Below are 13,246 nucleotides of genomic sequence, written 5' to 3'. Positions count from 1 at the left end.
TTCTGCCGAGTTTCCTTTTATGCTTCCAGACTCTTTCATTGGTCTTGAAGGATCACCAGAGTGTGCCAACTCAGGGACATGCGTGTCAGTTTATGGATGCAAATAGGTTACTGCAACTCTGCCACCTTCTCTTTAACCACCTACATTCTCAGGTCTGGAAGCCAGCTGACCAGAAATCTTGTCCCATGATGTGTCTCCCGTGGGTTTTAAACCTAAGTGTTCTTAGTAAGCAATCTCCTTTTTTCAATTCCTTTTGTGCCCTGTTAAAAAGGAATATTGTGTCTCTTCTGAAAGTGATTAGAACAGCACCCAAGAAAAACCTGACTGTCCCTCAGTAGAGAAAACTGACATTCATCTCAGTGCATTAATTAGAAATTAAGTTGGAAACAGTTTTGATCATTTCAGAAATGTCAGCTTGTGATGTGAGCTCCTCAGCTCTCCAAGGCTTAGCCACCATCAGTAACTGGATAGGTCAGGGAGAAGGTGCAAAAGGAGAGAACACTGCACAAAGCACTGATGGGGATTCAGCTTCCATCCACCTCAGTTGGGAGTCAGTGCTTGAGGGGATACCCTTGTGACATTTGTGACATCTTTAAAATAAATTGTACAACTGCATTTCTGAGATATGTGGGCAAAGCTCCCATGAGACTTGTAGTAAGAGTAGCAATGTCACTCAGGCAAATCTGATCAGGTATCACTTTAAATAACTACGCTCTGCCGCCTTTTATTTTCATTCACAAAAGAATCTGCTGTGTCATATTGTTGACCTGAAAAGTCTAATGCTTTTGTACCCTCGCCATAGCAGTATTTGATGGATTGGTTAAGAGTTCTCTGTAAAGTCTGTTCAGAACTCCAGAATCCTTTTGAGTTTATTTGCTGTGAAACTGTTTAGCTTGTTCTCTGTTAAGTAGCTGTACAGATTCCCATGTGCTGCTTTCAGCTCTCCATCCCATAGAGGAAGTGACCTCTGCATGTATTCAATTAATGTAACAGTTCATGAAAGTATTTGGGATCTGCAAGGGTATGACCTGTAAATATATGACTGTTCTTACTGTTACTGTTATTTTCTAACATCTACTACCATAGCATGAATTGATTAAAGATACGCATATTCATTTTGGTCTGGTGGCTGCCCAAGTTGAAAGAATCATTTGACACTTGTAATGACAAAGGCTTTTGTTGGATGTATGTTTTATTATTTGATTTTCTGCCATCCACCCCTCGGATTTGTTTCAGCAGCAACACGTGGTCTTAATGATATTCCCCAAGGTTAAGCAAGCACAAAACCCTACATAATGCAGGGTAACAGGAGATACTGTATAGAAAAGGAAGAGTTGTTTTGTGTCTAAGGCCAAGCCATTCGCCTCAAACCCTGAATTCTATTCCTTATTTTACCAGAACTGTCCTGTTCCACCACAAACCACTTCCACCTTTCTGTGGAAGCTTTCCGCATCTGTGAAATGGCAACAAGACCGTTGTATGCGTGCTGAAGATCATTATATAGATCTTGCAAAGTACTTCCAGATTTTTCGTTGGATGGCACAAAACGGTGGAAAATCATAATAGTTGCCTAGATTATGTATTGACGTGGCAAATTCTAATCTCTCTACAGAAGACATTTGGATGTATATGACTTCATTGTATCCTAATAACTAACTAGCAGAATTACTACTCCAGGAAGAAGACAGTAGTTAGATGATTTGCTCCAGATTTCCAATACACAGAGATATTTCCCAGCCTTGTTGCACAAAGATTAACTCAGTCTCTCCTTACTGCTCTTTTTCTGTCTCAGGTGTAGGACACTGATTTCTTTCTTCTCAAGTGCATTTTGAAGTGCACTGCTGAAACCACTGTGTTTTTCTGAAGGCTATTGGGATCATTTACCTCACACCTGAGCTTAATTTACAGCAAGTATTACTGCCAAACCTGTGTGATCACTTCCAGACAGGGAAACCAAGAGGACTGTGACTTCTCTAAGGAAGAGAGAAGGAAGTGAAAGGATTCCGGCCTCTGGCGGGACTACAGGAATGTCTCATAGTCTCCCTGTGTGCTTTTCTGTCTCCTCTATAAAAAAGACACCACTGATATTTACCTTCTTTCCCATCTAAATTGTTTTCAGATTAATGAATGCAAATATAGCTAAGCTAATTATCTGATTACTAAGCAGTCACTTATGTTCTCAGAGGAATTTATCAGAACAATTGTGCATTTATTTTAAAAGAAAACATTCTGCATGTTTAATCAGAATATTCATACCAAAGGAGGACCCTTTCCCCCTGCTGAACAGTGGAATCTGCCTGCTCGGTCACAATTCCTGTTTCTAAATGGCTTCATTTTTGGAGCCTTTGTCTTGATACAACCAGAATGGACACCGCCAGCAGGAGTAGTTGCATTAAATGTTCAGGGAAGGTTGTATTTAAAACATCCAGGACCTTTTATATGGTGAAAGACAATTTGAAAGTGCTGTTCATGTCATCCTAAAGGAGGAAAACATTTTGGATAAATAAGGCTCTACAAATGTGTATTTTTTCTACATCTGTTTTGGTGGTGTTTTACTTCAGTTATGGGCATCTGCAATGTAAAAATAGGCAAAAATGTTAATCCTATCCTCTGCAACTCTCATAAAAGAAACTTGCTAAAACATTTCCATTCAATTTCATTGATATATCATTTCTTTATTTCTTCCCCTTTATTTTCTTAACATAAAACCTTCGAGAAGGGGCTACCTTTCTTAATTTATAGGCAGTGTCTTTTTGAGCTTGTACTCTCCAACTTTCAGCTCGTCTTTAGCTGTTTGACATTAAACTTTGTCCAAACCTTAGTTATCGCTTACCTCTCCTCTGGTGCAGGGCACTGCATCTGAATATCTGGAAGTACACATGGAGCCCTCCTCATTGAGATCATCCTGGAGCCCGAAAGTCGCTGTACAGTTGACAGAGAAATACTTGTAGGGCCTCCAAGTCTGCCCATAGTCCTGGGATCTTTCCAGCACCATCGCGGCCGGGCGGGGGGACTTGAACACAGCGATGACGTGGGTCAGGTAGAACTCCGTTTCGAAGTCCAGCCTGATTTCTTCCCTGTGCACCCCTTGGGCAGACTGCCACCAGGAGACTGGATTTGCGAAGAAATCATCTGTCATGTCAGCAGGGAGGTGGGAGTTATCAGGCTGGTTGGCATTGCATTTGGTGCAGTGAGGCTGCCCACAGCCACGGGAGGCCAGGTGGAGGAGATTTTGGTCTGGGTAGAAGCAGTACAGTTCTGTGCTGTTCTGCCCACACGTGGTGAGGGTGACTGGTGTCCTCCCTCTTGCAAGGTTTCCCACTGGAGGGTTGCAAGAACGGCTATTACAGCGCAAAGCTTGTAGCCTCATGGGATCTGAAAGACAGGCAAAAGAAATAAAGCTAAGCAGAGTTCCATAAGCACTTGAAACTCTAACTTTGATACCTGTTGAGAATGCAGTTGCATCAGTCCATTAAGTTATACATTTAACTGCAGGAATCTTGTGTTTTCTTACTCTCACTCTTGTACAGCTGCATATCTGAGGGCTGAATCTGTGCAATATGTTTATTTTACTGTAATCAGAAAGCAAAGCTAAACTGTACTGTACATTATAGATTCATTAAGAAAAGAGATGATTCCTGCACAACAAATTGCAGACACTGTTTACACATAAAAACAGATGAAGAAAGCATATATCTCTCTAGTTATGTGTTATGTGTTATTGACCTAATTTTAAGAGGTGCTGAATTTCTGCTACTCCTATTGACAGGAGCTGGAGTTTCCAATACTTAGTAGAGCTGAAAATCAAGTCTTTCTTTTCATTTTTTTTAAACACATTGACATGGAGATAGGTGAATATATTCTGTTTGCCAAGTTTGCAAATACAGCAAAAAAAAAAGTTTTGCTATCTTCAATGTATGCATCTACTTATTTCTAAATTAGGAAAGGTAGGGATAACTACAAAATCCTAATATTGTTTGGAAATTAGTAGTGCTTTGTGACACTGGATTTATAGGTCACTCCCAAAACCTTATTACCAAATTGGAGAAAACAGCTTCTCTAATGACATACAATGTCCTCTTTGCAATTTAACAGTCCAGAATGAGTTAAAGACTGACCTTGCAAGGTCATAAATCTAATCCAAGAGGTCACAAGTCAGATGACTCAATATAAGTCCTACAGGAAATGACCCTTCCAATGAAACATAGGATGACCGTAAACCCTGGGTAATCTAGGAGCAGTTCAAAGGTCAGCTATTAGTTCAAGATTCTAGGTCAAATTTTAAAATCCCTGCTCAGGTTATATTTGGTCCTTCCTCAGGCAAAATAAGTTTTCAAATCAAGTTAGGCCAAAGAAAATTAACTTTGATTCAGCCTTATGAAATTAGCCAAATCATAAATGTATTTGGGTGAAGCTGATGTTCTTCTTTCCCAAAGAATTGTTTAAGGTGAAAAAATGCATCCAGCCTGCACGGTTTTCCCTCTGAGTTGCTTCTGTCCTTAGTTCTTAATGACAGTTCTGCACAGGCCAGAAGAGAAAGGGATAGACATTGTTTTGGAAAACATCTCATGCATTTTGCATTCCAGGATTAGGACACAAAATCAAGCTGCTGCATGTCCACTGAATCCCATTGACCAATGGTGTGTGCTATTTTAGCTTACATACAATGTAAGGTGATATTAAATTTCAGGTAGCATGGAAGTGCATAATCCAAAAATGCTCTTTACTTAGAAGAAGACGGAAGCCACCTTCAGAGGCACTTGGATTTGGTGTGTGTTTGCCTTGCAGACATTTTAAGCAGAAGTCTCAGGGAAGGATGGTTGTCAGGAGACACAGTATGTTTCCTCTTGATGGAGGTGCTCTTCCACCATTGACTATGATGGGATGACCAAGATTTATTTGGGTATTCCAGTGAAATCCTAGGAGACTGGTAGAGCTTGGAGGGCAGCAGTGCCTGATCTGCACCTAATTGTCCCTGGATTGAAGGAATGAAAGCTGTCCCACCATGAGGAGGGAATGAGGAGAATGAGGAGAATGACTTTCACAAGTCAGCTGGAAATGAAAGCAAAGAAGATGGTAATGCTTGACTCTATCAGTTCTGTTCTTTGCTCCACATCTTCAACTGAGCAGTTGATTCTTAGCACTGCTGGAGGTCCTCCACCAAGCCCTCTTACCATCCTGACTGCTTGACAACCATGTCAAGTGATTTTCTTTCTGACTGTAAACTTCTTATCTGAGGCTAGTAGAGTTACAGGGGAACACCAGGAGGTTCAGACATTTTACCTGGAAGGTTTCTTGCAATTTCTCTGAGTCTTTTCATGAGAAAGGACTCAGGTTTCCCCAAAAGTTGTTTAGAGCTTTGTCCTTTTTGCAGAACAATTGACATTGCAAATTTTTCTGCCTAGAGGGTGAATTTCACTGAGTCATGCACAGTTCCTGAGATAAACGTAAATCCATCCTTGCAGGTCAGCAAAAATATAATGGCCTGCAACTGCAATGCCTCAAGAAAGTCTTCACAAGTGGCACTTAAATGCCCATATTACCTGGACTGGGTTGTTCATGTCTCAGCTGTTCAGTAGAAATTACTGGAAATAAGGAAAGCACAGCAATTTCTGTGTTTCAAGTAGATTGTATAGTAAGTGCTTTTGCTCCGTGCTGCAGAGAGGTGTCATCTTTGCCTCCAGAGAATTGTAGTGGGACCAGCTTTATAGCTGAGCTTTGAACAAGCATTAGCTCTGACAAGCGTCCAGATTGCTAAGTTCTGAACAAGAGTGGGTTTGTGTTACAAATGCTATTGGGTTATGGATTAATATAGTGTGTAATTAAAAGAAAGTCCATCTTTATTGATGCACCACACCACTGATGCTTTCACAGAGGAAATGGCATGCTGGAGTTCTAAATTTAAGGAGTTGCACAGGGGAAGCTTTGCAGACAAGAATGTGAGAAAGTAAAAAAGGAAACATTTTTTAAAAGGAATGGCTGCTTTTTACATTTCCCATTAATGGGCTATCAGTCTTGCACCAAGTTTTTCAGCTGTTTTTATCTGAACCTGGAAAAGGAGGAAGAATGTGGTTGTTCTCCTGAACAACAGTCACAAGAAGCTTTATCTGCTCCGCCTGCTAATGCAGCAACATCGATAAATAGTTCCTGTCCAAACTGCTGTGTCATTAGGAAAACGGGAGAAGAGCAACATCTGAATTAGCAGAAGGGAGTTTGAGAGCAGGAGAGATGGTGGAAAACAAAATCTGCAGTTGATTAAAAACTTTGCATTTAAAGAAATCAATTGGCAGAACATTGCTTGGCTACAAGGATAGTGCAGCCTTCCCATCACTCACCGATTCTGTGGAAACAACACCAAGTGTGGAATTTGGACAGCGAGGGGGTACGGCTGCAGAAGAGAAACAGCAGCCAGGCAAGCAAGCAACTTAACCCGAGAGGGCTCACTGAATAATTCATAAAAAATGAAACAGTTTGATTGTGCACGAGCACTGCCTGGTATTGAAGTTGATTAGCTTACACTCCATGGTGGACGGCTTGGCTCCAGAAGTGACATTATTAATCAATTTGTCTTTCTGCTCCCTCCGAGCTGTGCCACAAAGTGGCAGGTCAGTGGCACTTGGCTGGCACGTGTTCTTACAATGGTGTTAGCTGGTGGCTGGGGAGCCGTACATTTCAGGGGAGGTCACACTGATGATATGACTGGGACACCATTTCAAAGAAAGGTGTCTTTCTTCAGGGTCTTGTAACCTTACGGATATTAACTAAAAACATATTCAATGTTTTATTTATTTATTTATTTTTCCACCCTCCATGGATATCCAGCGGAAGAAAGGTCATGTGGGAACTGAGTCAAAGCCTGCTGACTTGAGTAGAAAAATGCCAAATATTTTCTGTGTGATTTGAATTGGGGGTTTTATTTCTTTTCCATATGCAAAAATTGTGATTTTGTGCATTTGAGTCTCTTACAGTGAAACAGGAGAGCAACTTTCACCCTTCTGAATAGAAGATCTTTGGGCTTCTTCTGCAAAGTTTTTGATGGAGCAGTTTCAGCATCTATGTCCAGCCTGGATTTCACTTGTTCTATATCTGCTTAACTTTTTTCTTAATAAGCAAAGACTTTTAAATGCCATTCTAAAGCCTACTATCCTGGGGACATGAATTGCTCAAGGTTTTATTAATCAAATCTAGGACTTTGGTCCTCGATGCTGGTTTCAAAAGAAGTGCTACAACCCTTTGGTTTGTCTGGGGCCAGCATGCAATAAGTTTGGCAAGTTGTCATCCGTTTGTGAGTGGCCTCACAACTGAAGCTAATGAGCTAGCCTTCATAAATACCCTAACAGTGATGTTCTGAATATGCTACAAGACCAACCTGCTCCTGAGACATGGCCTGAGGCACGGGCAGAATGAGTATAAGATCCCAGGTCCGGGCGCTCTTTCATATCAGGCAGTTGCAGTCTGCCCGCAGCATCCTTCCTGGAGCAGCAGTGGGCTCCAACACCTGCACCCTTATTGCAGAAGAACTGAACAATCCCAGCCCAGAGGAAACCAATCCCAGCTGATAACGAGGTCCTGCAGCTGATTATAAGCTTGGTGCAAGAAATGGCCATTTTTGACCACACCACGCCCCCTTTTGGAGGGCTGCCATCGGGAGGAGAGCTGGCCCAGCACCGCTCCCCTGGGTGCTGCTCCCTGGGGAGGGCTGCGGCTGGCCAGGGGCGAAGGGAGAGCCCAGGCTGCTGTCAGCCCCGTGAGCAGCTTGCCCCATATGCAAGAGTTTTCAGGCTGCTGTGGGGTTTATATGAGGGGAATAAGGTCCTCCACCTGGCAGAAGAGGGGAAGGTCCACATCTGACAATATAAAACCTAGGTGACTCCTCCAGCCTCACAACTAAGTTTTTTTTCCCCTTGCATTGTATTTAAAGATCTAAGGAGCCAATCCTGACAACTGCAGCTGTCTCCTCTGCACAGAGGTGGCAGAAGGCAAATATGGCACTTCCCACAAATAATGTACTCCATGTACTCCCCACACAACTGCCCAGCAATTTGTTTCACTTCTGATCAGGACGGACCAACTATAGTGCTGAAAAAGGAATTTCCTGGGTAGGCAAATAGATTATGACAATACTTCTCTGTATACCTGTCTGCTTCCTTTTACACAGATTGGCTAAATACTGCCAGAATTAGCTGTAGTCCAAGCAATATTGACCCTGCCTCCGATAGGACCTGGAAAGATTCGAGATTAGTTCAAGATTTTTACCTTGCTTCTTAAAAAGAAAAAAGACTTAAAAATGAACAGGTAGACCTTGGGCTTTCACAGACTGGTGGTTTGTGTAACCTTTTGGCCAAACAGTATATATTTATTTAAAACGACTTTGAATCTTCAGTGTCATCACCTTCAGTAGCCAATTATTTTGCTGTTAATCACGGTGTCCTACACTGTTATTCTGAGAGTGTTTAGCTCCACACAGTCAGCTGCGGGCTGCTTTTCCTTGAAGATTCATTTTCATTTTGTGTATTGGATGCAGAGCAAATTAAGGTTAGTTTATAGCAGGCTGCTTTCTGCAGCAGCATCAGCAAGTTTACAAGACATCTTTGTAACCTTCCTGTGCTATGTTTCAACATATGTATCCTGTAGGGAGAGTTCTAGCCCAGGAGACTAGTAAATGCCCAAGATAAAACACTAAGGGGACTAAGATACCTTGTCCTCCCTCCAGTCAGTCCCTGTAATGTTGTGATAGCCAAATGTTTTCCCAAATGAGTCACAAGATAATCTGGCAGGACTGTAAATTTATGAGCTATTTTCAGTTTTTAAGAAAATAACTTCTGCAGTTAGGAAGTCTAATGTCTGTGTTATTAAAAAGGTTCTAACTAAGCCATAATCTGAGCTGAAGCCTCCTGATCTGCCTTTGATTTTACCGAATCCTGCATGGTATCTGAACACTTCAGTCACTTTAAAATCACTGCATGAGGAGCGTTGCTCCAGTCCTAATACTCAGAGCACGCAGGTGAAATTTAAACCACTGGTATGCTTTGCTATGCAGAAAGACAGATCCCAAGCCGGTATCCCAATGGGAAAGTCACCAAGGACATATTGTTGTTTTGTCAATGCTAATTTATATTTTTCTGGGCTGATCTGCATAATTCATCCCTTTTAACCTTAAAGATGTGTTAAACCACAGTAGGAAGAAAGCAATCTAATACTTTGCTTCCTTTCCCTTAAGGAATTAGTCTCTATCATAATCCAGGTTATTTGTAGAAGCCTATGTAAATACCAATACAGCTATATCATTCCTATGTATGCTCATTTGTACACCCACATATACACACACAACTTACCAACTTCTCTTTCTGCCCTAGTCCGTTGTGTTTTTTTTTTCTAATACTGATTTAATCTTGTCCACTGCATGTTAACTACTGAATCAGTGAATACACTGAATGAATGGGTTTTCTTTGATTAATAGGAACTCATAAGCAGTGTCTCTGACTTTTAATGATGAAAAATGGAGTTAGCAGAGAATAATTCAGATTCCTTCAGTGGTGCTGTCCAAGGATCTTGTCATTTCACTCTTGTCCTGCCCAGGAAGCCAGTGTTTCTTCCTCAAAACAAACATCCAGCATATCTCAATCTATCCACCTCTTTCTTTCTCTCCTATTTTTCTTTCATTCATAGAAATAATACAGCTTTTCCCTTAAAGAATGTATGAAAGAGTACATCCTATTATAAGTCTTTGGGGGCAGACTGAGCTGTAAAGCTGTGTATCATGGAATAAGAGGCATTCATATACATTGACTAACCCAGATTCCTTGTAAAAATGCAATCTAAAATAAAGAGGTTGACATAAAAAAATTACCATACTTTACAGATTAGATTTCTATTCCTTTTCCCCTTGCTCAACTTAGGATAAATTGTTTCATGAATGGCAATATTGATTTATTTTGCTTACCTGCTCCTCCATGGCCAGAAATAAAATATTCCAAGAACACAATCAGCACGATGCCTTTATGCTGCATGGCTGTCAGTAAAATATCTGTCCTCGGTGAAGCAAAAAAGAGCTGCAGTAATCTACAGGTTTGGTGCTTGCATGGCTTTTCTGTATTTTCTTTCTTTCTTTCTGCTCACCTTCCTCTTAGTGCAGGGGTCAAGGCTGCTGTCTCATTCTTCTTGTTTTCCTTTGGGTCTGGAGGCTTTTTTTTTTTTTTTTTTTCTCTTTCAGGGCTCAGATGCCTTCTGGGTGTCACCCGTACATCGCTTCCAATAAATAAATAAATAACAAGGATTTTCCGTGTCTTCACCCCTCTCCATGCAGCGGGCCGGGGATGTTCACATCCCTGCTGCAGCCCCCTGAATGCACCATCGAGGGCTGGTGCGACGCGGGGAGCTCTCTTCGGTCCGCTCTCTTGCGGATGCTAGTCCGAAACTTTCCTTTCTGCTCCTTGCTTTTGCTGGAGCTTCGTTTTGGCTTCCTTCCCCCTGGCAACCTTCCCTACCCCCCTGGCAGCCCCCGCAGCTAGCCGGGGTGGCGATGGGGTCCCGGCTGCGGGAACCCCGCTTTGGTGGGAGCTCTGCCCCAAAACCCGCTTCCCCTTTGCTCCCTGCAGCAGAGGGTCATAAGAAGAGAGTTGGCTTTTCTCGCTGAGAGCTGATGAGAAGCAAGTGCTTTCCTGGCTCTTCTCTCTTTTCAGTTTGGGTGGCTTGATTTTATTTCCTAGCCCTCCTCCCTCCGCTGGCACGGAAGCCACTGATCCCACAACGAGCGCCAGGGGCTAAAAGCAAAATCCCAAAGCGGGGGGGGGGGGGGCTCGCCGGGGCCGGGGGACCCCTGGTCGGGGTCGGGGCTGCCGGAGGGAGCCTGGGGCAGGGGCTGCGCTCAGGTGCGGGGGAAAAAAAAGGGGCTGGAGGGCAGCTCCTGCCTCCCTCCGGCTGCAGCGAGGCTCAGGGTTGGGGTTCCCTCCCTCCGGGGCTGGGAGTTAGCCTCAAGTTTCCTCTCTGCCAGCACATCCCTCGGTCCTGACCGGGCAGTTCGCCTCTCTGGTCCTGTCTGGCTGCAGAGGGGATTATTATAACATGTGATCTTCTTCCTGTTCTTTATATGTGCTTTTTTTTTTTTTTTTTTTTTTTTTTTTTTAGTGTGGAGGAGGAGGAGGATGGGTCGGTTCCGCACCTCCTCGTCGGCTGGGCTGGTCCTCGGTGCGCTCAGATGCAGGCGTTGTTCTCCGGCAGCATCTTCTGCTCCAGGAGCCTGCCCGTCCGTCTGCCCGTCCGTCTGTCCGGCCGTGGGTGTGCGGGGCGGGGGCAGCCCGCTCAGCCCGCCCCGGCTGCTGCCTGCTGTCCCTTGTCCCTGCAGCACCCTCTGCCAGCCCTGCCGGCACATGACAGCTGCCCCACACCGCGGGGACACAGCCCCCCCAGGGCACCCCAAAGGCAGCCCCAAGGCGTGGGGACAGCAGGGAAGGTTTGGGGGGTTTGTCCCTCGCAAGGTGGGCGATTGGGAGCGAGCATCGGGTTTATTTCCATAGGCAAGGGCAGACACGAGCTGGGAGAAGCCAGCGGGGGGACTTGGGGCTTCGCTGGGGGGCTGCGCTGGCACCGCTGACGCATCTGCCTTCATGCAGGGCATGACCTTGAAGTCGGATTTGCCAGCCCCAGATTTTTTTGGAGGCAGTAAGTCCAACACCCAGCGAGGCTCCAGCATCAGGGGTAAAAGCACTCAGCCCTAGAAATAATTTTAACTCTGGGAGTGACAACCCCCCCAACCCACCCCCCAGCTCCATTCTTTCTTTCTTCAGCTTTTAAGGCAGTGTAATGCCATTACCTTCTGTTTGATGTCACGGAGGGAAGCAGGCTCGATGGGAGTAGACGAGATTATTCTCGTGCCCATGTGTGCACAGGATCAGACCTTAGAGGGATTTGCAGAATGTGGGTCATACAAAGAAGAATAAGGAAAGATTTATTTCCCTTTGCGGTGGGAATGTTTATGTAAGGCAGAGTTATTTAGCTATGTATTGGAAGAGAATTTTCTAACTTTACCCTTATCTTTCTTTTTTGTGCGTTTTTAATAAGAAAACCAAATAGAAAATTTTAAAATATGTAGGAAAAATTTCCTCTCCTTTTTGTCTTTGCCTTTTGTTTGAAAACAGTTAAAATACTGAATAATTACAAAACATAATTCTCTCTCGTAAGTGACAGTTAGCATCCTTCAGAGGGTTTGAGAGTGGTGCGCTCAGCTCCCCTGGGACGTTCTGAGTTCTTTCAACTCAAGCATCTTCAGCGGGAGCTGGGGAAATGCAGTATGTCCTAGAGCTACAGGCAGTGTGACATTAATGAGATGCTGTCATTTGATAATTATGCTTTGTCGCCATTGCTTGTTGATTGCTGCCTTTGTGAAAAAAATAACATGGCATTTTTTTTATTCCTAGGTTTTAGGCTTGTCACTAACTGAAAAGTTTCTTCCAGATAATTTCACCAGACTTAAACTGTGGCACTTGAGAAAATTCCCTGGCCGTTGAGTTGTAGTTCCGTGGATGTAATAAAGGTCAAGAAGCTCCTGTATAATTTAAACAACAACTCAAAATGGGGAGCAAAGTTCATGTTGCTCTTTAAGTGGAAAGTCAAAGTTAAGCATGTTCGTTTACTTGTGATGTCTGGATGGCAACAACGTAAGACTTTCCAGTTGTTGTTGACTGTAGGTTATAAAAGTGACTTAAAACTGAAAGCCTTAATTTCTCTTCCTTATTATTGCCTGTCTTGAGGAAAGCAGTAACAGAGCTAATGTTTTCAGTTTAGTACTACTAAAACCCAGGCATGCCTGTGAGCTAAGAGGAGCTAAAATCTAAGGGGGACATTTTGCTGTTATCATTGACAGCTGCTGCTGTCCAGAGGATGCAGCCTGATGATATCTGAGGAACAGCCCATACCTAGAGGTGTCAGGCAGAGAATGCACATCTTAGCTGAACAGTGTGTATGAACAATGACATGAATAATGATGATTTGCTTTAGTCAGTTCCTGAACTATAGAAATGTAAAAGCACAATCCCTGAAGTCTCAAGCAAGGTTCATGCTCCAGACCCTGACTTTCGCTGGGGTGCTGGGGGAACCGGATAATGTGGAAAGTGACTGCTCTAGTGGCTTAGCACAGCACCACCTGACAAAGCACCCAGAGAACAAACAGCAAAACTGTGAATCATTCATTTTGGAGGAGGACAGGAGAGCCAATGGCATGGCACAGTGGGGGTAGGTGTGTCACCTG

The 13,246-nt window shown here is 43.5% G+C and overlaps 2 protein-coding genes across 4 annotated transcripts in view; one reads left to right on the top strand and one right to left on the bottom strand.

The window, feature by feature from the left end:
- Positions 1–11,483, bottom strand: part of LOC121075305 (netrin-4-like) — a 54,029-nt gene extending 42,546 nt beyond the window's left edge. For 2 of the 3 annotated variants that reach the window (XM_040568409.1, XM_040568410.1), the window contains exons 1-2: positions 9,944–11,096; positions 2,834–3,375 (exon numbers count right to left, since the gene is read on the bottom strand). In XM_040568409.1, coding sequence (XP_040424343.1) covers positions 2,834–3,375; positions 9,944–10,010 — 609 coding nt within the window. In that variant the 5' untranslated portion in view covers positions 10,011–11,096. Of the gene's footprint in view, positions 1–2,833; positions 3,376–9,943 lie in introns of all 3 variants that reach the window. The other variant, XM_040568408.1, reaches the window with a different exon arrangement.
- Positions 11,484–12,178: 695 nt separating this feature from the next.
- Positions 12,179–13,246, top strand: part of UROC1 (urocanate hydratase 1) — a 40,371-nt gene continuing 39,303 nt past the window's right edge. The window contains exon 1 of the mRNA XM_040568392.1: positions 12,179–13,230. Within this exon, the coding sequence (XP_040424326.1) occupies positions 13,212–13,230 (19 nt within the window). The 5' untranslated portion in view covers positions 12,179–13,211. The remainder of the gene's footprint in view (positions 13,231–13,246) is intronic.

Source organism: Cygnus olor, chromosome 10 (assembly GCF_009769625.2).
Source record: "Cygnus olor isolate bCygOlo1 chromosome 10, bCygOlo1.pri.v2, whole genome shotgun sequence".
Lineage (NCBI taxonomy): Eukaryota > Metazoa > Chordata > Aves > Anseriformes > Anatidae > Cygnus > Cygnus olor.
Note: the sequence above shows the minus strand (reverse complement) of the source record. Positions and strands in the feature narration are given on the sequence as shown.